Source organism: Eriocheir sinensis, chromosome 42, assembly GCF_024679095.1.
Source record: "Eriocheir sinensis breed Jianghai 21 chromosome 42, ASM2467909v1, whole genome shotgun sequence".
Taxonomy (NCBI): domain Eukaryota; kingdom Metazoa; phylum Arthropoda; class Malacostraca; order Decapoda; family Varunidae; genus Eriocheir; species Eriocheir sinensis.
The window spans coordinates 3767681-3792512 of NC_066550.1; the positions used below are offsets into that span (position 1 = coordinate 3767681).

At 43.3% G+C, this 24832-nt stretch overlaps 1 protein-coding gene across 1 annotated transcript; it reads left to right on the top strand.

The window, feature by feature from the left end:
* Positions 1-616: 616 nt before the first annotated feature.
* On the top strand, positions 617-20227 carry LOC127010193 (uncharacterized). The gene is made up of 5 exons (XM_050884069.1): positions 617-859; positions 4792-4968; positions 6517-6746; positions 18610-18757; positions 20059-20227. The coding sequence occupies exons 1-5, from the start codon at positions 621-623 to the stop codon at positions 20225-20227; spliced, it is 963 nt and encodes a 320-aa protein (XP_050740026.1). The 5' UTR covers positions 617-620.
* The last annotated feature ends 4605 nt before the right edge of the window (positions 20228-24832 follow it).

The following is a 24832-nucleotide window of genomic DNA, read 5'->3' on the forward strand; positions in this document are numbered from 1 at the left end:
TTGACGGCCCTGCGGAGTACTGCGCTGGCAGCAGTGCGTTCGCGTGAAACCTCATCAACGGTAAACGGTAAACGGCAAGTAACTACACAGTATTACTTGATATCGTTGGAATGACTTTGTGTCAAACCGGCGACTACTCCGTGAGACTGAATCGACATATGTTACCCGCATAGTCCGTCAACGCCAACTCCGGCTATACGATCATATGGCAGGCTACCTAGAAGATGACCCTGCTCATTGGGGTCTTTCTGTAAGAGACAATTCTGAGTGAAGGAAACTAAAGGAGCGTTTACAGAGTGGCTTCAGTAGTCGATAGATTCTGACCGGAGGAGGAGCAGGCCTTCATGGAGCCTGGTCCGAAAGACTGCCGGGCTTGGCGTCATAATGTGGGCGAGGCAACGCGACCACCGACGATTGTCCTTATTGACAGATTGATTTTGGATTGAAAAAAAAAAAGGAGGTTTGACTATAAAATATGATTTGTGAAACTAAATAGCGCAGTCTTAAAATCACTTCACCAAGTCTATTGATGGTTTATCTTTTTTCTTCTTATATTTCAGCGTGTGCATGAATCGTAATCGCTAAGTAACAGAAGTGCTTTCCCCCCCAGGTTGGCGAAGATGTGGGTCCCCGCAGTTTGTGGTCCAGCACTATATTACTATCATGAAGACTTTTCCGTACGCCTGGTAGAGTGGCTAGAGCTACTGAGGGCCCAAGGTTTTAATCAGGTGTTTCTCTACGTTACTGATGTTCATCCAAACATAACTTTGGTCCTACGTCACTATGTTCAAGAAGGATTTGTCCAAATTACTGACTACACTTACCCACCACCCTACGTGAACGAGCCCAGTCTGAGACGGTGAGACTAAAAATACCTTTACTTTTGATATAGTGCGTAATCTTAAAGCAGTGTCCTAGCTTGACAATAATTTTGGATGTTTGTTTCTTCTTTTATTGCGAGTTTTTTTTGGGGCATATTTCAGTTTAAAAAAAAAATAAGGAAAACTATATTGACTGGCAATTTAATCATATTGATAAAGTAAAGAGAATTATTATCTTCATGATATGAAATAATCGTCACAATCATTATCATGATAAGAATACAAAGGGAGGAGTATATAGGTTATATTGTGTTGGTAATATTTAAATATCACAACCACTATATAGAAAATAATGAAAATCTATTTATATCTGCGCGGACATTGGTCCTCGTGTCCTTTTATATTATATATAATAAATATTATATATTTTTATATATATATATATATATATATATATATATATATATATATATATATATATATATATATATATATATATATATATATATATATATATATATATATATATATACAGTGGTGGGCACCGCTAACCTAAAAGTTAGCTTCGCTAATTGGTAATCCATTAAGGAAAAAGTTAGCTTCGCTTACGCTAAACTGCTAAACTGGTAAAGAAAGTAGTGTAAGCTAACGCTAACCGCTAACTTTGTTGTGTATGGATTTAGCCTCGGTTTATTATTTTGCCTCTAAAACCCTTAAAAACAGACCTAATGACCTAAAATTTCAATATGTTTTAGCTTAGTCATAGAGATTTCGAGAACGGTATAGCATGTCAAAATTAGATGATGAACAATCTGCTTGGCATGTACTGGGTGTGTCCTCTTGACATGTGACTTCAAGTTGTAAAGGCTCGCCGTCTATCTGTTAATGATGGTCCTCTTGGGATGGCACATGACGCAGCAGAAGTGCAAGACATTGGCGTTCGTTATATCTCTTGATTTAAGAACAAAGTACTTCTGGTGGGGACACGGGTTCTGGAACTTCTGGCCGTCAGCTTGAGTGTCCTCCGCCGCATCCACATCTGCTGCCGGCTCCTTAACAGGTTCAACATCCTCAGGCAGAATAAAAACGTCCTCATTCGGGTCACCTTCCATGACGTCGATAAAGATTAACAAGGCGACAATAATGAACGTGATGACTACACGGTGATAACGTCGCAGCTGAACTGAACAAAGAGCCCAGTAAGCAACAACAAGAAGAGAAGAGAGAGAAGTCTCCAGTTTATCCTAAATCCGTATATTTTACCAAAGATTTCCCGCAAATTGATGCATATTTTTCTTTTTTTCCATAACTGACACTTTTATATTTATTATTTTAAGTTTACTTCTTGTCAGGTGGAAACAATCGAATTCTTTTTATTAAATCCCGAGTTCAAAGAGTTGGAAATGGAAGATGCATAACCCTAAAATACCCAAAAGTTTCCCTAATAATTGTCCAATAACCCAATTTTACGGAGTAATTTACCTAAAAGTTACCTGGAAGTATTCCGCCATGTGGCTGAACTGGTGCTGTGTCCGCCCACAATGGACAAGAACAAACCTGTAAGAATTTTTAGCGGACTTAAGATAGCAGAGGAAGAACTTCATTTAGCGGAAGCTAATTGGTCCGCTAGCTGTTTCAAATTTAGTGAAAACGCTAAAAACTAACGAAAAAGTTAGCTTCGCTAACTAGCGGTTAGCGGATTAGCGGAACCGTGCCCACCATTGTGTGTGTGTGTATATATAAATATAGAGATATATATATAGATATATATAGATATATATATATATATATATATATATATATATATATATATATATATATATATATATATATATATATATATATATATATATATATATATATACGGGGAGGCGGTGTCTGAGTGGATAGCGTGACGGCACTGCGTTCAGGAAGACGTGGTTCGCGCCCCGCCCGGTGCCACCAAGTCGGGATTTTTCAGCCGCCGCCGAGTGGCTTAAGACTATCCACATGCTGTCCAGAAGTCCACCTATCAACTCTAGATCTTAGGTAATCTAGGATTACAGATGAGCTCCGGGGGGCAGCAAGAGCCAATGGAAAATGGCGCCACTGTAAACACTGAAAATAGGGAACTGGACAGTTATTGGGGAAAACTTTTGGTATTTCAGGGTAATGCATCTTTCATTTCCAACTCTTTGAACTCGAGATTCAATAACAAGAATTCGATATATTCCACCTGACAAGAAATAAACTTAAAATAATAAAAAAAATATATATAAATATCAGTTAAGGAAAAAAAGAAAAAATCGTGAATTTGCGGTAAATCTTGGGAAAATATACGGATTTAAAATAAATTGGAAACTTCTGGACAGCTTCTGGAAAGGAGTATGCCAAAGCTACAATATATTGAAATTTCAGTTCACTTCGTCTATTTTTAAGGGTTTTAGATCCAAAATACTATACCAAAGCTAAATTCATATATAAAAGTTAGCGGTTAGCGTTAGCTTCCACTAATTTCTTTATAAGTTTAGCGGTTTAGCGTAAGCGAAGCTAACTTTTTAGATTGTGAATTACCAGTTAGCGAAGCTAACTTTTCATATATATATATATATATATATATATATATATATATATATATATATATATATATATATATATATATATATATATATATATATATATATATATATATATATATATATATATATATATATATATATATATATATATATATATATATATATATATATATATATATATATATATATATATATATATATATATATATATATATATATATATATATATATATATGTATATATATATATATATATATATATATATATATATATATATATCTGTATATAGCCTGTGGTATGTGATAATCCATTAACCCAGGAGAGAGTACAGAACAACATCCTCGTTACCACAGTTACTTTTTCCCAGCTTTCAACATGAAAAGTTGAAGAGCTTGGGAAACTACGCGAAGGCTGCCCAGGCCGGGATTCGAGCCCAGGCCCGCGGATTTGTAGTTAGCCGCGCTTACCACTGCAGCACGAAGATGTACCACGGAGTAGTGATATTCATAAAATTATAATGGGCATGACTGAAGAAACCTTGTATGGCAGAAGCATGGAATAAAAGAAGATACGACTGGGCATTAACAGACATCCTATTTGTTTGCGAAATCATGCAAATGGCAATGTCACAAATAACATGAAAAAAGTAGATAGAATTGCGGAAAACTTCTTTACAGAATTGTCCTGTTTTCGACAGTGGGATAGGAGTGAGAACAAATATTCCCTGAGTTGGGCTCCCAGTGTAACCGTGAATGAAGTAGGAAAATCTTTGAGGGGAAGGAACGAGTCAGGAAGTGGCGGAATTTGATAAAAATACTACGTTGAGATGGATCAGCAGGTGTCACTAAAATGAAAAGAGGTGACCTATGAAACGTATAGATATATCAACGACGTGGAGTAACAGCAAACTCGCCGGATAAAGTGAAATTTCTGAGTGGTGATACAAAATGAAACGGCATGAGTAGGTGCAGCGAGCGTTTAAAAAAAGTCACAGTAGAACAAAGAATGCTAGATTATCCTTTTACACCAAGACACAGACTATTGAGGAAGTAGGTTGTAGAGGCACTCTCTTTATAGATAACCTATACAATAATTACTATTTAAGCGCACATGTCAGATCCACATAAGATAATATGTATAATATTAAGCTGACCTAAACCCTAAACAAATAAATCACTTGTTTTTTGACAGTTTGATATCTTGGGCCGCTAAATATTGGAAACTGTTTCAGTAATGAGGAAGCAAGACGTGAAAGATGACGAAGAAAATAGAACGAAAAATACATGGGGAAAGGAGGAAGAAAAACAAGAGAGATCGGATGGAGGAAAGCAGAGGAACAGACTAATTATTCTTTTATTCTTTTACCTTTACCATTTCGTCAAGAATTTTTCTTAATCATTGTTTCACCCCAGGTTGTGGACGCTGGTAGAGAGACAAAAAATGTTTGCACAGGAAAATGTCTACTTCACTGACTGCGTTCTACGTCACATGCATCAGTACCGCTTCATTGCACATTTTGACACTGACGAAGTGCCCATTTTGCCCAAGCATGACAGCTTTCCACTCTTCCTTGAAGACTTCACTAACAGGTATGTGAGTCACTTTGGGATTTGAATTTTATATGTTCTGCATTAGTTGCCTTCAATAAAAAAAAAAAATTAAAAATATGTCCTGGCCTATAGCACCGGTAGGCTCTCTTGGTTGGGCCTGGTGGTCGGCTCAAGCCCGTCATGGCGCAGGCAAGTGTTTATAATGGCACCATCTCTTCTTGGCTCATGCTGGCCCCCCCGGACCTCATTCTTTATTTCCCTTGGACAGTTCTTCTAGAGTCCGGGTTGATAGGTGGTCTGCAGGACATCATATGAGTAGTCTTAAGGCGGTGTCACACTGGCCATTTTCCCATGGGCAACCGCGGTTGGCCGTACGCCCAACCGGGAGCGAGTTGTCGGTTGTCCGTACGGATGGAAAAACGTTGGGGATACGAGCAACCGTGCGGCTGTATGTAAACAGACGACAGTAGTGACTGAGGAGTAGAAGACGAATAGTGGAAGATGGTCTACCAAGAGAATCAAGATAAAAGAACACCTCGTGCTGTGGGACCACACATGAAAACTTCGCCAAAAAGAATTTAAAAAGATATGAATAATTCATTATTGCTGCTGCTCTTCCTTCATTCTAGTATCTTGCTTGGATATGAGTGGGGCTACCATTTCCAATAATTAATAAAAACTCTTCTTTCTCCATTCGATGAAAATTGTAGGACTCCCGGTCTTCACAACACAGTTCTCTGACGAGATTTGATTCAACACTCCTGTCCTCCCGTCTTTGAAGCCATGATCGAACCCACAGCCGCTTTTTTCTTCCATATAACTGTAACAATAAGTCCATAAGATGAGTAACAGCAGCAAAAGTTGCAGCAGTCCTTACTTTTGCAAGCCATATAGCTACAGGGCGGCTGGTTTGTTTACGTAGTGGATATGGGCAACCGACCTTTGTCGTGTTTGACGCACACCCGGAAAAGATGGGGTTGCCGGAAGAAGAAAAAGAAAAAGACCTTTAGGCCACTTGGCGGTGACTGAAAAATCCCAGGTGGTAGCGTGTGATTCGAGCCCGCATCATCCAAGACGTGGCGAACGAGGGAACGGCACGCTAACCATTCAGTCACCGTCTCCCCATGTACTGTGTCTATGTCAGCATCTTAGATTCTTTTTATATAGCAAATAACTACGCTGTTTTCTTCAATTCTTTATTTTCTTGCAGCATCTTTTGCTTCTTTTTTTAAAGTTTACCAGTAATGTCATACTTTATCCTTCTTGTAGTTATAATTTCAAGATTAATGATCCCAACATTCCTTTTTATTATCAATTTAGCAGTATGCATAATAAAATGAAACAAGTTATAGAAAAAGGTATCAAATTATAATGTCATATAAGGCAAGAACATGTATCATTGACCTAATACGGTATTAAACAGCAACAAGTTATTATCAGAAACAGTCGTCTTAACTTCATATATCTATATTTCGTTTCTAACAAAACAAATATGTAGGGTAATGACCAGTTTCTACGTTTATTTCAGTTGGATTACTCAGGTTTTCATATATTCAAAACTTTGTGACGAAATCTTTCCCATTACAGCAGGAAACACGATTCTCCTCCTGGATACAGACTTCGGGGACATTACTTCTATGAAAATTTAGAGCCAAGTCAGGAGGCCAAAGATCTTCCCAAGTACCTCTGGGCGCTACGTCACACCGAGCGCCAAGCTAAGCCCAATGAACCTCCAACTTCCGGCCAGTTCAAACCAATTTTTGACATGAATGCTGTCAGAGGAGTTTTTTCTCATGGCACCCTTTTGTGTGTATCAGGTGGGTGACGAGTTTTCAGAACCATTGAGTCATGGTCTTTTCTTCCAAAGTTATAAACTTGAGAATGTCGAAACAGCTTAATTACCATCATCTCTTTTTTAGTAGAGGTCGGAGTCGCGGCGCGAGCCACGACTCTGATCTGGTTCTAGAGGGGGGCGGGGGGTGGGCAACCGAGCGGCAGGATTCATCATTGCATCAGTAACAAGCGAATCTGCCGCTAATGAAAGTTGCAGGACAATGCTTATGGGACCACTACCCCTCGAAAAAGGAAATGCCCCGTAATCCCTCTTTTTTGTTTCGAGGGTAGCCGGGTGTAAGGAGTGTTGGTTATAGAGTCGAGGCTTCACAACGCACCGGCACCGAAGCAACGCCAGCCTTCTTCACCAAGAAGCCGGCAGAACCCACCTGGCCGTCGCCCCTGCTGTTTTCCACCATCTGCAGTCCACACTCCGTTTGCTATACGCACTACGCACCTGTACCAGCCTGCACCAGTAAATTTTGCATTCACACATCTGTTTATCGAACCTTACATGGCGCAGTGAGTAGGATGAGTGCACAGTGACTTTAAGATCGCCACCATACAGACGAAGAGACAAGCTCTTGGTACGGAAGCAGACATGTCTCCAGAGGTGGCGACGGCGCAGGTTCTCGACAAACTCTCCTCATTGTTGGAGGTGCAGCAAGCCCAAGCCGCAGAAGATCGCCGGACGATGCAGGAGCTATTATCACGAGTGCTGACGACGCGTGACGGTGGACGTCAAGGAGCGGCAAACGAAGGTACAGCAAGCAGGGAAACGACACCGCGCCGCCCCATCAGCCGTTCCCAAGCCGAGGCTCCACATAAACTCTCACTGAACGTGTCGCCGCGGGAGTTCAAGGCGTGGCGCATTGCGTGGGCAGACTACGAAGAACTGCAGCTTCGGGACCAGCCAACACGAGCCCAGCTGGCACACTTCCGCCCCTGTCTCAGCCCAGAGATGCGCGTCACTTTGGCGTATGCCGTCGGGATCGCCGAGGACGACGACACCTTACCAGTGAGGGAGGTTCTTGAGCGCCTCACTACACACTTCCAGCGTCAGCGGAATGTTGCCCTGCGGCGCGTGAAGCTTGAGGAACGCCGGAGGGTGAATCATTTGACGATTTCTTTGTTACCCTTAAAGAGCTGGTCGACGACGCAAAGCTATGCAGCAGTTGCTTGGACTCCCGACTTGTAACCCGCATCACGTCCGGGGTCGCAGACTAAAACCTCCGACGGAAGCTGCTAGCAATCGCCCCACCCCCAAGCCTGCCCGAAGCCTTGCGGTTGTGTCGCAGCGAGGAGTCGGCCATAAACACCGAAACGGACTTAACCAGAGTCGGCAGGACGGTTGGGAGAGTGGTGAGTAAAAGAAACCGGCACCGCAGCATGTCTCGTCGTCACCAGAAGGTTAGTGATTCAAAGTGTGCAGGATGCGGTGGTGAGCCATATCCGCGGGGACGCCAGGAACAGTGCAAGGCCTGGGGCAAGAAGTGTCACGCCTGCAGCATAACAGGACACTTCAGTAGCGTGTGCCACAAAAAGTGCGTTCAACAAGGGGCGAGTGAAGCGACGCCTAGTATTCGAAGAGCTCGGAGACTACAGGTAAGGGACGTTCGACTTGTTGTGTCGGACTGCCAAGCGCCAAAGATCTTAATCAACGTTTCCAGCACGGAAGTACCTATAGCTAGTAACTGATAGTTACAGTTCACCCCCGATACCGGCGCCGAGGTCAACGCGATTGGATTACGTCAGCTTAGACTTCTCGGCATCAGCGAGAGTGAGCTTTCACGCTTCCAGGAAAAGATGTTGGCTGCTAACAAGAACCGGTTGAGCCCTGTTGGTTCGTTTAACGTTACATTGACGATCGGAGAAGCTACCATTGACATGCACTAACATTAGCGTGTTCCGGGGTGTCGACGATGCTCTACTTTCCTGGTATGACTCTCGTGCTTTACGTATAATCCCCGCTCACTACCCACAACAGATATCTGCAGTGCGGCGCAGCGCAGATATAAGTCAGGAGGAGGCAGGGCGCAAGGCTCTCCTGGAGGAGTTTCCAGACGTTCTGGTGGATCCCGGGGATTTCGACAACAGTGCAACGCTCGCCCAGACGCCCAGCCCTTCGCCAGACACACGCCCAACTCCGTCCCGTTGGCTTGGCGGGAGGAGACAAAGGCTCAACAAACAGGTGCTTCGACCAGCGCATCCATGCCCGTCACCCCGCCCCGCAGTAATGCAGGTAACCCATGGCTGTCGTCTGGGTTATGAGAAAATGTCGCATGTACCTGCTAGGCCTTCCTAACTTTCAGCTGGTGGTGGATCACAAGCCACTTATCACCATTCTCGATCACCACACGCGGGATTCCATTGAAATTCCCCGTATTCAGCGGCTGAAAGAGAAAGTCTCACCGTACGTCTTCACTACCATCTGTCATAAAGGTAAGGAGCACGAACTTCTAGATGCCCTATCCCGGGCCCCCGTTGACGATCCGACACCCGCCGACACCGAGGTAGAGTCTGCAGTGGCCCACCGCGTACGCAAGTGTATGTTGCTCAAGGCCTGCGAGATTTCAGAGACTCCTACAGACCCGTACGCTGACCCCATCATCACAGAGGTACGCGAGGCAGCAGAAAAGGATGACACATACCAGAGCTTAATTTATCATATCTCCACAGGTTTTCCAGCAAACCGGAAAGATTTACCAGCAACGCTGCGAGATTTCTGGAAGCTCCGTGCTGACCTATCCCGGAGGATGGCCTCGCGCTATATGGTTCCCGACTATAGTCTATTCATTTGGGCAAGGCCACTCACGGTAGCTTAGTCCCAGCGACTCCACTTCCCTCTTCTGGCTGGGTAGCTCCGAGCGGGATGATGTAACCTACTTGTCATGTTAAGTAGTCAACATAAAATGGTAAGTAGTAATAATAAAATGTTAAGTAGTCAACATAAAATGCATATCTAACACAAACTGCTCGTTTGTTTGCCATTTTATGTTGTGTGGACTACTTAACATGACAAGCAGGTTACATCATCCCGCTCGGAGCTACCCAGCCCAGAGGAGGAAGTGGAGTCGCTGGGACTAAGCTGCCGTGAGTGGCCTTGCCCAAATGAATAGACTATAGTCACCCCTGCCTAGCTCAGATGCTAAGTCCTAACCCGGCTGCACGACTCCCATAGGGGCGTCGGGGTGAGGAAACGTCGGGCCCGTCAGACGGTGTGGTGGCCTGGAATCACCAGCGACATCACTAACACGGTCCAAGCATGTGACGCCTGTCAAGAGATGCTGCCGTCACAGCCGAGCGAGCCCCTGCTGTCGGACCCTCTACCGTTGCCTCCTTTCGAAGACACTTCAGCAGACCTCTTCACCCACGCCAGCAAGGAGTATCTAATATATGCTGACCGCTTGTCAGGATGGCCATGCATCGCGGAATACGGTCGTGAGGCGACGTCACGAGTCACAACTAAGCTACTGCGCGGCATAGTCAGGGATGTGGGTGTGCCAATCCGCCTTCGAACTGACGGAGGACCCCAGTTTTCTAGTTCAGCTTTCCGGTCCTTCGTAGGGAGATGGGGCATTAATCATGTCTTGTCTTCCCCCAGTTATCCCCAATCCAACGGCCACACGGAAGCTTCGTGAAGAAAGCAAAGCACCTCATCGCCAAAGTCTGCACCATCAATGGCAACGATGACAAAGCCTTCGATCGGGGTTCGATGGAGCTTCGAAACACCCCTCGCCCCGACGGCCGATCCCCAGCCCAGGTGCTGTATGGCAGCCCTCTCTGCACCGTAGTGCCAGCCCACCGGCGCGCCTTCCCTCCTGAGTGGCAGGCAGCCGTCGAAGAGTGCGACGCCAAGCAGTTTCTGAGGAGGGAGAAAGCAGAGTGGTACTACAACCGCTCCGCAAGGCTGCTACCACCGCTTTGCATTGGCACACCTGTACGGATACAAGACCGTACTTCTAACCGCTGGGACAGGACGGGGACAGTGGTTGGCATTGGTAAACATCGAGACTACCACGTAAAACTTCCCAGCGGGCGGATATTCTGGAGGAATCGTCGCTTTCTACGTCATCGACATCAGCAAGTTCCCGATGCCGGATTGACGCCACAGACTTCGGGGACACAGGTTTCACCTTCCAACGAACCCCGAGCCACTCTGCTCTGGAGCTGGCAATTTTCCTTGCCGACGCCTTCAGCACCGCGTCGGAGTACACGTAATCGCCAATGTCCAGACCGCCTCGACCTCTCATCTCTCCGCCCGGGGAGGGAGGTGTAAGGAGTGTTGGTTATAGAGTCGAGGCTTCACAACGCACCGGCACCGAAGCGACGCCATCCCTCTGCACCACGAAGCCGGCAGAACCCACCTGGCCGTCGCCCCTGCTGCTTCCCACCATCTGCAGTCCACACTCCGCTTGTTATACGCACTACGCACCTGCACCAGCCTGCACCAGTAAACTTTGCACTCACGCATCTGTTTATCGATCCTTACACCGGGGAGATGCGGAAGCGGTGCCAGTCCGTAGAAGAAAGCCTGAGATTTACCTTCGGAGGGCTTTGTCCTGTAAGCCGCTGAAACGTCCTGAACCTCTCGGAGGATCACCGACTGCCTTGCCCATTGAATGAGCTCTGAGCGCTGAAGGTGGATATACGTAGTAAGACTTTTTGATGATGATGAGGCCTGCCAGTGACGAGATCAGGAGGGAGGGTTCACCTACTGTTGGTCCGGCAGTGTTGACTGTTAGTTATGTGTTGGTCCCCATAGTTCTGAAACTAGGAAATCCAACAGCTTTCTCCTCCTGAATTTTGCAAGATCCAGGAGGTTGAGAATTCTTGGTTCTTAGTACCAAAGGATAAAGTTGCACCGCTGTACTTGGTAAAGTAATGCTGAGGGGTAGCTAAGGAGACTGACCACATCCATGCAAGCACTCGTTAAATGATCCTCTAGAACTGCAAGGTTGTCCGTAGTGCCGAATAATTTGCAACTAATCATAGGATTGTTGTTGCAAGACTCAAGCTTCTTGTCAGGTCAAGAAGAATCTCGAGGTGTAATCATATTGTGTTTCATCTCGAGAGGCTGAAAGACCTGGCATGTACTCATGGATAAGCAGAGACTGTCTCAAATCGGTCCAATGTGCTCAGCATCCTTGATAGCCCTGTAGAACTGTGGCATACTTTAAACGTAAAACTCTTCAAGTTACAATGGAGTGCATTAGAAAGCGCCCGAGATCTAGCAGTGGTTTTGCCACTGGGGAAACGCTGGAAAATATCGAGAGGAGTCCCGCTGCCAGGCTTGCTAGAAATCAGGACATATAGTGCCGAATAGGACCAGATCTCTCGTGGGAAAAGACAAGGAGAGATATATCAGGAGTCTCGCTGAGGATGTTCAGGGCCATCTCAGTGAAACAACCCCAGATCTATTTACCGAAACCTGAAGAAGCTCTTCTCCGAGCCTCCCTCTCAGATGAGCGCTATACGAAGAGCAGACAGCCTCCTCGTGTCACACATATGTTATAATGAAGTGCTTGGGAGAGCACCCAAGATCTATGATGAGTGGTTTTGTCTCGGGGGAAACGCTGGAGAATATCGAGAAGAATCGAGGTGCCGGGCTTGTTAGGAATCAGGAATATTTAGTGAGTGTTTGAGCGAAGAGTTCAGCCTTAGAAGCAGATGTGACAGCAGGGGTGTCGTCAGGACATAGGAGAGGTAGGAAAGCTGAGGTAAAATTGTTAGTGATAATTTGTCAAGGTGCCAGAAGGCTCTGGAAGAATTCAAGGAAACACGATCTTGGAATTTTCTATTGATGAATGTGGGGTTCTTGAAAGGTCTGGACTTCTGAAGATCTCGAAAAATTCTCAGCAATAAAAAATATAAAATAAAGTATCTGAAAATTAAGTTCTCAGACTCACAGCCCTCTTTAAGTCACTTATTTTTTACCAATCACACGTCTCATAGGATAAGCAAAGGGCAGATGAACCTGCTCTTAAGTTTATTTAAAACAACAAGGAAACTCGCTGGAAAATAAGGAATAATTAATTAATTCCAGGCACACAGCAACCTAGCTACCTATCTTAAAACATCTTATGCAATAAGTGTACTTAACTGTAGGTGGGCGAAGCAGAAGCCACACCTGACCTACCATGTGGTCCTCGCCCACGTTGGTCCTCCTTCAGTCCTCTCTCGTATCTCTCAACAACACGCCGCCTTCTCGTAGCCTCCCAAGGGCTTCCCTCGCATGCAGTACACAGCACCTAGCTTGTGGATACTATCAGGGCAGGAAAACCACCACTACGGACACGTGGCGCGGGAGGTTGGTGAAGGACGTCTGGTCACAGTGGTGTCTCTCAGGAGGAGGATGGGTGCGGCCGCGACCCACGGTTACTCGGCCGCCCCGCGCTCCGCGGTCAAGATGCCAACACTCGCCACAACTGACATCTCGTTTTCTGTGGAACACTTACACTAAACGCCCTAACGGCTATGGTTTATTATTTATTAATAACCTAACACCATGCACTTGGTAATAGTGGGTCATGCATCCCACACATATTTCAGCTTTGGCAGCAATATCGATATGATTTGAAATAGCGCACTGCTCCCGCCTTCTAGTTTTCCCGCCTGTCCTGGGACTTATTTCCCGCTCTCTAAATAAACTAAATAAAAAATGGCGGGGACTCCCGCGGTATTTTCCACGGGCTATTTCTTGAATAATGAAATCATGACAATAAAATAGTTTTTGCTGTGTCAAAGAATAGAATTGTCGTGATTCCGCGCGGAAATGTAAAAATCATGGTCGGTAGGAGTGTGAAGGCTTAGGTACCTTTGTGAGCTGCCTCTTTATCTCTGTAAGCACGAGAACAAACGAAACTGAACCAGGGCTTTTTAGCATGAGGCGTAGAGAAAGTACATGGAATGTATGATTCCTCTGTAATGCGCTGGGCACACACAGAGGGGTCTCTGACCTGGAAGCAGTAATCATTCCACGAGAAATCGGAAAAGTACATCCTCAAGTCGCTCCACTGAGGTGAGGCACAATGTCAGAAGCATCGCCTCTTCGGTGGCTTCAGAGGCTGTGTATGAGCGATATAACTGAATACGAAAACAAGGTTGTGATCAGACGAGCCCAACGGAGAAAACGGTTTGACAGAATAAACTCAAGGATTATGGGTCTAGAATGTTGGGGGTGTCTCCAAGGAGGTCAGGGACACATGTAGGCTGCTGAGCTAGTTGCTCTAGAACACTGAGGAGAGCAAAGTTGTAGGGTGTTTACTAGGCTGGTCAGTGAAAGAATGAGAGCCAGAGCTGATGGTGAACACTAAAACCTCCTAAGATGTGCTCCCCCTTTGAGTTAAAACTGTCAAAATTTTTTACATAATTAAGAGCTTTGTGAGAAATAAACAGCACTGGCGTGTTTAGGGATATAATGACAATTAAGTCCTTTCCTGATGGTAGATAATTCTGAAGAATCAAGATTATGGGCACGAGTATGGTCTCATAAGCTGTCTCACTATCATGAAGTGTCCCATCCTGATTTGTGTATGCGGGAGCCGTCATTGTTTTATTTACAAACATATTTCATTCACTGCATTAAGTCCTTTCATAAGCTTCATAAGCTTCCCTATTTTATCGTATAATCTTCCTTCTGCCTCCTCAGAGTTCTCTTCTGATTTTCCATCACTCTCAATTGATGCGATCTTATTAATAGCTGACATATAGTTCAAATTTCAGCCTAAACTCTAAGGAGCCAGAAAGAAAAGCTTAAGAAAATAGGTAAACAATTATAACCAATTAAAAGACTCAAAGCAGTGAATATCATGTGTTTGCGAACAAAGCCCGAGAATGCGGAGATCAGGGGAGACAGCTCATGATCGTGGGACAGCTCCTGACACCACAAAGAGAGCAAGTTATGTTGGTTTTTTTTCGTACGTAGATGGAACATCCAGTTGTAGATTGAAACTTAGGAAAGAGATGATAGGAGGGAACAGACTATAGATTGCTGTCAGTAGCTTCAGAAACATGTGCTTCGGTTAGGAAGAGAAGGTGAGGTTTATAGGAGGAGAGGTGGTGTTTTACAGAATGGAAATTTGATCGATGACCGCGAATGTTGCAGACGCTGATGTAGTAAAATTTATAATTATCAAGACCCCTCAGGTCTGTAACCAAAAGTAGAGGCCGATTTAGGGGCATTTGTGGTCCCCCACCCTACAGATGGAAACTCAGAGGCTTTGTTTTGATTGGCCAATTTAAATTTTGAAAATTTTGAAAAAAATGTGTGTGTGTGTGTGTGTGTGTGTGTGTGTGTGTGTGTGTGTGTGTGTGTGTGTGTGTGTGTGTGTGTGTGTGTGTGTGTGTGTGTGTGTGTCTTGTCTGTGTGTGTGTGTGTGTGTGTGTGTGTGTGTGTGTGTGTGTCTTGTCTGTGTGTGTGTGTGTGTGTGTGTGTGTGTGTGTGTGTGTGTGTGTGTGTCTTGTCTGTGTGTGTGTGTGTGTGTGTGTGTGTGTGTGTGTGTGTGTGTGTGTGTGTGTGTGTGTGTGTGTGTGTGTGTGTGTGTGTGTGTGTCTTGTCTGTGTGTGTGTGTGTGTGTGTGTGTGTGTGTGTGTGTCTGTGTCTGTGTGTGTGTGTGTGTGTGTGTGTGTGTGTGTGTGTGTGTGTGTGTGTGTGTGTGTGTGTGTGTGTGTGTGTGTGTGTGTGTGTGTGTGTGTGTGTGTGTGTGTGTGTGTGTGTGTCTGTGTGTGTGTGTGTGTGTGTGTGTGTGTGTGTGTGTGTGTGTGTGTGTGTGTGTGTGTGTGTGTGTGTGTGTGTGTGTGTGTGTGTGTCTTGTCTGTGTGTGTGTGTGTGTGTGTGTGTGTGTGTGTGTGTGTGTGTGTGTGTGTGTGTGTGTGTGTGTGTGTGTGTGTGTGTGTGTGTGTGTGTGTGTGTGTGTGTCTGTGTGTGTGTGTGTGTGTGTGTGTGTGTGTGTGTGTGTGTGTGTGTGTGTCTGTGTGTGTGTGTGTGTGTGTGTGTGTGTGTGTGTGTGTGTGTGTGTGTGTGTCTTGTCTGTGTGTGTGTGTGTGTCTTGTCTGTGTGTGTGTGTGTGTGTGTGTGTGTGTGTGTGTGTGTGTGTGTCTTGTCTGTGTGTGTGTGTGTGTGTGTGTGTGTGTGTGTGTGTGTGTCTTGTCTGTGTGTGTGTGTGTGTGTGTGTGTGTGTGTGTGTGTGTGTGTGTGTGTGTGTGTGTGTGTGTGTGTGTGTTGTCTGTGTGTGTGTGTGTGTGTGTGTGTGTGTGTGTGTGTGTGTGTGTGTGTGTGTGTGTGTGTGTGTGTGTGTGTGTGTGTGTGTGTGTGTGTGTGTGTCTTGTGTGTGTGTGTGTGTGTGTGTGTGTGTGTGTGTGTGTGTGTGTGTGTGTGTGTGTGTGTGTGTCTGTGTGTGTGTGTGTGTGTGTGTGTGTGTGTGTGTGTGTGTGTGTGTCTGTGTGTGTGTGTGTGTGTGTGTGTGTGTGTGTGTGTGTGTGTGTGTGTGTGTGTGTGTGTGTGTGTGTGTGTGTGTGTGTGTGTGTGTGTGTGTGTGTGTGTGTGTGTGTGTGTGTGTGTGTGTGTGTGTGTGTGTGTGGCCCCTTGCAGACTTATCGACTTTTCGCCGTGCCCGTCCACGACACGACGTCGTGTTGTCAAATAACCAAGGGTGTCTATGGACACTTCCACACGTTACGAACGCGACCGAGGACAACGGAACGCCGTCCACAGCCGCCATTGTCACGACTTCATTAAAAAAAAAAAAAAACGGCACGGCAAAACACCTTGGACGGCGTGACATGTACGTACGTACATGGCATTAAGTGGACGCATTCAGACATGTCGATCTTTCACCGTCTCGACTCGACGGCGACGCTACTTCCGGCCTTCAGTTTCCTTCTTATTACCGCTTCGTACACAGTAGGCTACTGCTCGCCAGTGATAAAGGAGGGCGTCGGTGTAGACGTGGAATGGTTGATTAGCCTGTTTCAAGACAGGCCTGTCCTCTGGGATAAAAGACTAGAACACAAAAACTCCAGCCACTGGTCTGGCAACAAATACATTATGCACCCACTTTTTGAACGTTTTATTTTATTTAATATAGGTAATACAGATAGAGGAAGTGTTCCTGAGGAATGCACACCATCGTGTAGTGGACAGTGTTCGGCGAACAGTCGATACATCTGAAAGGGTCCTCAGTGTGTGTGTGTGTGTGTGTGTGTGTGTTAAGTAAGAGAATTTGACTTTCGAAAGCATACTGAACTACTTCTCTAATGTGCATGAGATAATAGGGAAATGGAAAGTGAGGATACGGGAGGATCTTTGATAGTCTTCCAGCACCTCTTTGCCTCCCGTATGTACAGTCGCGCTACGAGGTGTTGACACAGTTTTCATAATCTTTCGGACACGGAGCGTAGGCTGGCGACATCTGGCAACTACCCACTGGGAAACATTCTCTACCGACTTTTACAAAACTACTTAAATTTAAAGTCTAGGTTTGCACACACCTAATAAATATCAGTGATTCCCTTAAATGCAATGAAAACTTAACAGTGAATGTGGCGAAGAGAAACTTATTGGAATGATAGGCTATGTAGACGTATTCATTTTAAGAATATTATTATTTATAACTTGTAGGTATGAATAGTGAAGTGACCTCTACTCCGCCCTGGCGATTCTGTAAATGAATGTGGCTACATAGCTGTCAAAGTTCCAGTGTTGGGTGCTGTAATCGGAATGGATAACAAACAACAAGATAAATGGTTAGACACTTGCTTACTCTAAATTAATCAGAAAACCCCAAAACAGGCCTCACAATCTGAAGTCTCCAACACGAAGGCTGCAGCACGCCGGCCTCAGCAATGACCCGTTGCACGGCTTTTTCCTTTTCTGGGCGTCTCGTCCTTTTGAGTGGCAATGACGAGGCAGCACAGCTTCGTCCTTGAAGTGGTGTAGACGTGGTGGACGAGGGAGGCGCAGGAGGAGAAGGGGCGTCAGGTTCACAGCAGTAACGGGAGTCCAGGGCGTGGAGAGTGGAGAGGTAAGGCACCCAGAACGAGCCCACGGTATCTGAGTTAACCCGAGTGAGAGCAGGGCTGGAGCCTTAGTAGAATCAAGTGTTCAGAGTGAGGCTCGGCCGCTGTGTGACGATGAAGGTGCTGGCGGTCACCAATTCGCCTCCCATAGCGGGTTGAGAAGCCTCGGTGGTTCAGTCGACCAAGGCGTCGAACGGCGTCAGGCGAACGAGTAGCGGGAGTGAAGCAGGTGGTTCGCTGTGCCTCGGTAATTGAACAGCTTCGAACGGCAAGATGCGGGCGGGAGGCAGGAGTGCCCCGGTCGTTCGCCCGCTAAGTTGGTAGTTGCCCTCACAATAGCCTATCATTCCAATACGTTTCTCTTCGCCACATTCAAGAGTACACTGTTAAGTTTTCATTGGATTTAAGAGAATCACTGATATTTATTAGGAGTGTGCAAAACTAAAGACTTTAAAATTAAGTAGTTTTATAAAAGTCGGTAGAGAATGTTTACCCGAGGGTAGTTGCCAGATGTCGCCAGACTACGCTCCATGTCCGAAAGATTATGAAAACTGTGTCAACACTTCGTAGCGCGACTGTACCTCACCGAAAGTGACTTACGCCAGTTTCGGTAGGTGTCTACCTCTCTCCCCCCAATGCCTTCTTACTTCCACTTATAATATATGTATAACAATTCATAGCTATCTAACATTTATATCTATCCATGATGTATCTATTGTTTTATATTCTTGAATTTCTAGTGTACTGTTAACTTTTAATTGCCATTACTTGTATTCTTTATTACATAATTATTTTGATCCGTTACTGAGGACAATGATTCTCCAACAGGTACATGCCGGTTTTCAAAAATGGCCACTGTGTCTTCTGATAAGGCATTTTTGGCGCACTTCAGGCTCACATGTGATGAACAGTGCAGGGAGAACACCGTTCACGACTTAACACTACAAAGGTATATAGACAAAGTTTCTAATAGGGTGTAAAATGTTATAAATGATCTAAAGTTTCTGAAATGAGTGTATATTTAGTTAGAAAGTTTTATGCACTCACAATACGTTTTATGCACTCCCTCTAAAATCACTGTGTAATCCTTATAGAATGGAGATATCCTTTACTTAGCAGCATGATAAAGCACTACGTAAATGTTTGGACACCTGTAACATGTATCAATCAATCAATGGTGTCATAAACCGGGAATGCGTCGCCTCGCCACCTTACGACGCCAAGTCCGGGGGACCGACCCTCCGGACAAGTCTCCATGCAGTTCACCTTCCCATCATGAGTAACTCCCGGCAGGATCTATCGACTTGCTCAACCCACGAACTCAGTGGGCGTCACCATATTCGCCTACACTCAAGATTGTCTCTTACAGAGAACACCCGATGAGCAGGGTCGGTTTATGGGTAACGTGCCACATGTCAGTATATCGGGAACTGGCGTCGACGGACTATGCAGGTAACAGACCTCGAGTCAGTCTCACGGAGTAGTCGCCTGTTTGACACGAGGTCATTCCAGCGATATCCCATGATTCTCTGTAGGCACATATTACCGAAGACCCTATTTACTGTACTTAGTTTATTTAGTGTAACGTGTAGGACTCATTGAATATCCGCTTTAACATATGTAATATCACTGTATTCATATCGAATGTCCTTTTGCATATATAATTTCCCTCTGTTGTTTATTAAGCTTAGAATTCTTATGTGTCATAGTATATTAACAATACTATTCGGATTGTTTTGTTGTGTGACCATTTGTAAGGGAAAATCACAAATAAGAAGCAAATGAGCCAATAAATTTATTCTGAAAGAATTATCTCATTTAAAGTTTACCTTAAAGTTATATTAAATCTCTGATCGAATAACAGTTAGAGGTAGTGTTTGCTCTACACGGATGGAATAATTAATGTAGTGCCAAGCACCTCAAAAGGGAAATTGTAAAAAAAAATGACAAAGTTTTCTTCCAAAGAACAAACATTTAATTTAACATATGAGTTAAAAGGGTCAGGATAAATATATCGATATAAGATGAAATGAAGTGCAAAATGTCGGCAGATTTTAAGAGGCGAGATTTTTTAGTAAATGGGAGGGGGTAATAAGACGAAGAGCCTTTGACTGCACTCTGTTTAGCAGAGCTGCCTGTATGGAGTCCCCCTACATTTGAGATGCATACTCCATACGAGATGTAAAGACCCTTGAGCGTACTCCTTGAAGGGTGGTTCCGGGTTTCTCGTCCCTTCACAACCACCATCTCCATCTAATAACGAGCCCCAACCATCAGCACTACGACCCCGACACTTCGGGACTTCAACACCTCAATTCCAGCTGCTGTGTCGATCACGACACTTCAACACCTCAACACCTTCGACCGAAACAAGCCGGGCTTCATCAGAGGCTACATATACAACCCAGCCGCCAGTGAGTCAGTCTGGTCTCACCCGGCTGTTTAGTGACCTCTCACTGGATTTATTTCACACGGCGACATCATCTTAGCGGTGAAGTACAAGGATTGATATACCAAGGAGGATATATTACCTATTGTTGCTTGTTTCATTATTTCTTTTGTTGTTCTTAATCTCACCCTGTGTCACTAAAGGTACTTACTATTTTATTATACCTGGGGATATACTTTTGCTTTACTTGTTTGTAAGTGTAATGTGAATATAATTAAGTGTAAGTCTTTAATTTAACTGTGTTGATTTACTTTAGAGTTGTTATTCACTAGAAGCTCTCACCCCTCCTTTTGGTGAGGTAACAAATTGGGAGCCTGTCCGGAACTACATAATTATAACTTATCGTAACGTAATATTTGTCCAGCAACCCTTAGTGACCAATTTAACGTAGCATTAATTATTAAAGTCATTATTGCCTTCCTCCACGGGATATCTGCCTCTGTAAGTGAGCCTATGAAGCCTGCTAACTCTTATTTATGTTCAAGTGGCCAATTAAGTATAAATAGGTTAGTAGGATGGGAGTGTGTCGTATATGATTTGCCCAGTTTAAAGCCTTATTTCCCATCAGCCTGAACTAGACTCACTGTCCATGTACATATGCTGAACTAAAAGTTCACACCTATAATTAACTAATAGTACCCATTAACGTGCTTTCCCTGAACTTTTCAGCCAGTAATTAATGAAAAGTACCGTATTCAAGACATTCTACATAATATTGTGGGATATTATATTCTTGAATACCAGTGGATCGTTAGTGGGGTAAAGTATCTGAAGCCCATAAGTGCTTATTAACTAGTGATTTGTGATAATTTAACGGGGAGTGGATTACTGTACATCACCAATCTAGTAGTTAACCATCCTGTTCACGGTTATTACCAGCCCTGTCCACTAGTCGTTAGCCATCTTGTTTCCGGTTAAGATTAGTGATCTTTTTTTGGTATTTAACCATCATTCCCTGGTTAATGCTAGATAGTTACCATCAGTATCGATAATAAGTCATCATTATCCGGCTGTTATCCCTGTTAACCATTGCTATAAAAAACACCTTTAGCCATAATTGACCTGCTAGTTATTCATCTGAATAACAGTAAGCCACTGTTACTTGCTTATAACGCTCTGTCATTTATAAGGCCTCTAACGGAGTTTCCATTTATAGGTTGTGGAACTCTTCGTCCTTGGCTACATTTGACATTGAATGCGCCGTAAATTTGCAAAAGTAACTTAAACATAGAGAATTCAAAACTTCTGCAAAAGTATCTAAAGACGATCTAAAGTACATTGCTAAGAACTTTCAACATCCACTTTTGCTTCAGATGTTGGAAGGATCCAAGTAAGAACTTCTCATCCTCGCGCTCCCATCTTGAGGACCACAGAAACGGTCAAATTCCCTAATCCTGAAGAGCCTCAAGCCCTGATGCTGAGCTCATGTTAGAAAATAAAAAAAAGATCGAAATGCAAGCAGCAAGCTACTTGAGCTTAGAACATGCAGAAGAGAAAGAATTAGAGGGTACTTGAGGAGGCAGGGCAGGGAACGGAGGAAAGAGACCGAATTAGGGAACAGGAGGGAAAGAGAAGAGAGACAGGAAATGAAACTCAAACAGCTAGAACTTGAGAATGAAAGATAAAGCGAGGAATCATGTACCAACCACAACAGCTCAAGCCAAAACAAAATGAAAGAGACTCAAATTCCCGTAAAACTGACTTGTTAAGTAATCGTCAAACTGATTCCACTCTTTCCCTGATGAAGAATCAAGCTTTCTTTAGAGAATTTGAGTCAACAGCTACTCATACAAATTCCTCCAGCAGATTGGGTATGGCTCATCAAGCCTAAGCTGTCTGACAAGGCTCTTAACAGTTTGTAATCACATTGAAGACAATACCAACTATACAACAGTTAAGGAGGCCATTTTAGCAGCTTATTCTCTCACTAAAGAGGGTTACCACCAGGGCCCGTATCCTCGAGAGCTATTAACTTTTACTCTTAAAGTTACTATCAAAGTTAATAGTTTCAAATTATTAAGAGTAAAAGCTATCCTCGTCAACTTTGAGTGTAGGTATTAGCAAATCCTGGCTACTATTATCTTCTTCTTCTTCTTCTTATGGCGCGGCTAAGTTGCTAAGGACGCCTCCGTGCAAAAACGTAAAACATCCGACATGAATTAAGTATATATTTCAAAAGAAAAATAAAGAAAAGATGTATGAAATGTACAACAGAAAACATAATAAAATGGCAAACACAAGAAAAATACTGAGTTTTGTAGAGATAGAAGGCCTCAAAGCGCTGCTTTTATCCGTCACTCGTCAATTTTATCTCCTCCGCCTGCGTCACGCGACTTGCTCTTGCTGAAATTACCGCACCATAACCACGTCATCTACCCCTAATGATCTACTGCCGGGGCCGGAGAACCAGCGCAGAAAAGCGCGATAAGTGCTTTAATTGGTCGCCAGATGAAACGGTCTTCTTTACATCAAATTCAAGAAAAATACGTATAATCAGAGGGTAAAAAGTTATGGGAAGAGTATCACCCTGAGGATAAGTAGCAGAGCGTGGACTGAAGTGGCAGAAGCTGCAATAGCAAGGTTGGTAATCACATATTCATGGTTGAATCAGTCTACAAACTAACCTAATCCTAATCAATTGGGTATTTTTTTGCATAATAACACAACCACTGACCTTCCAAACAGAAATACATACCTTTTCATTCTGTATCTGAATAGTTTCATTATGACCTCATTTCTGCCACAACCCCTCTCACTCAACAACCTGCAACATAACTAAACCCAACCATGCCAAACCTGCCCTGTCCTACTGAACACATCCTAACTTAACATGCCAAGTTTGTTGGGAGGGGAAGAGGTTATAGATAGTTATGCATATTTGCCCTGTTTCTCATTATTTATTTATTTTATATTTGTTTATTAATTTTTTATTAGTGTAAGGGGTGGGGGGATGCTAGTATGCCAGACTATGGACACTTTTACAAGTAATTTATGTCAAGACTATAATTATGGGAATGGGTAGGTTTTGTGAGAATGGTAAAAGTAAGATTAAAATAGTATATTTATAGCATTGGTCAAACAGATTATGGTGATATAATGTTAGATTGGGATGTACTCAAGATAATGAAATTAATACATTGCTTTTATTTTTTGTTATTATATTCACTGTATATTCATGATTCAAGTAACTTGCAAACAACCTAACCTCTGTCAAATGGGTATTTTTGTATACAAACAACCACAGAGTTTCCAAACAGAACATACTTTTTTTCCTACTGCTTCACGTGAATAGCATCATCATGACCATTTCTGCTGCAACCCCACTCCCTCAACAATCTAACATAACTAAAACCAACTCCTGCTAAACCTGTCCTACTCTGACACATCCTAACCTAACAAGGTAGGTTCCCAAGGCCAAACCTGCCCTGTCCTACTGAACACATCCTAACTTAACATGCCAAGTTTGTTGGGGAAGATGGGGTTATAGCAGATAGTTAAGGCATATTTTGCCCTTTTTTTATTCTTTATTTATTTTATTTGTTTATTATTTATTTTTATTGGGGGGGGATGCTAGCATGCCAGACTATGGACACTTTTTACAAGTACTTTATGTAAAGACTATATGGGAATAGGTAGGTTTGGTGAGAACGGTAAGCTAAGATTAAAATAGTATATTTATAGCATTGGCCAAACAGATTATGGTGAAATAATGTTAGAATTGAATTTACTCAAGATAATGAAATTAAGGTTAACGCTTTTATTTTTTTTGTTAAATATTAAAATATCAATGATTCAAGTAACTTGCAAACTAACCTAACCTCGACAAATGGGTATTTTTGTACAAACACAACCACAGAGTTTCAAAACAGTAAATACTTTTTCAAACTGCTCAATGTGAATAGAATCATCATGAGAATTAATGCTGCAACCCCCAATCCCTCAACAATCTAAATATAACTAAACCAACTCCTGCTAAACATGTCCTACCAAACACGTCCCTAACCTAACATGGTAGGTAAAAAGTTTGTTACAGGTGGAAAGGGGTTAGTATAAGAGAGTCAAGTCATATTTACCTGTTATTTTATTTATTCCTTATTTAGATTTTTTTGGGGGTGGGTGGGTTATATGCCAGGCTCTCAACACTTTTTACAAATATTTTATGTTAAACTATATCGGAATAGGTAGATTTGATGAGAATGGTAAAGTAAGATTAAATATTATTTTGATAGCATTGGTCAAAACAGTTTCTGGTGATATAATGTTAGGTTAGAAGTACTCAAAAGAATGGAATTAAGATTAATGCTTTGAATTTTTTGTATAGCTGTATTGTGTAACATCCTACTACTTAGAAAAAAGCATTTTAGAAAAGTAGGTAATGAAAAGTAGTATTTATGGCCATGTTCATAACAACAAAAAAGTTAATGTCTTATGATGCATGTAAATAAAATATTGGTACTGATTTAGCTTTTCATGTATTAAATGTATTAAATGTTATTGGAGAAGTTATGGGAAATAAAAAGCATGCCATAGTGAAACGATTAAGAAACTTGCTTCACATTTATACCCTGACAGTGCCTTCCCTGGGAGTGGACCCCGTACGCA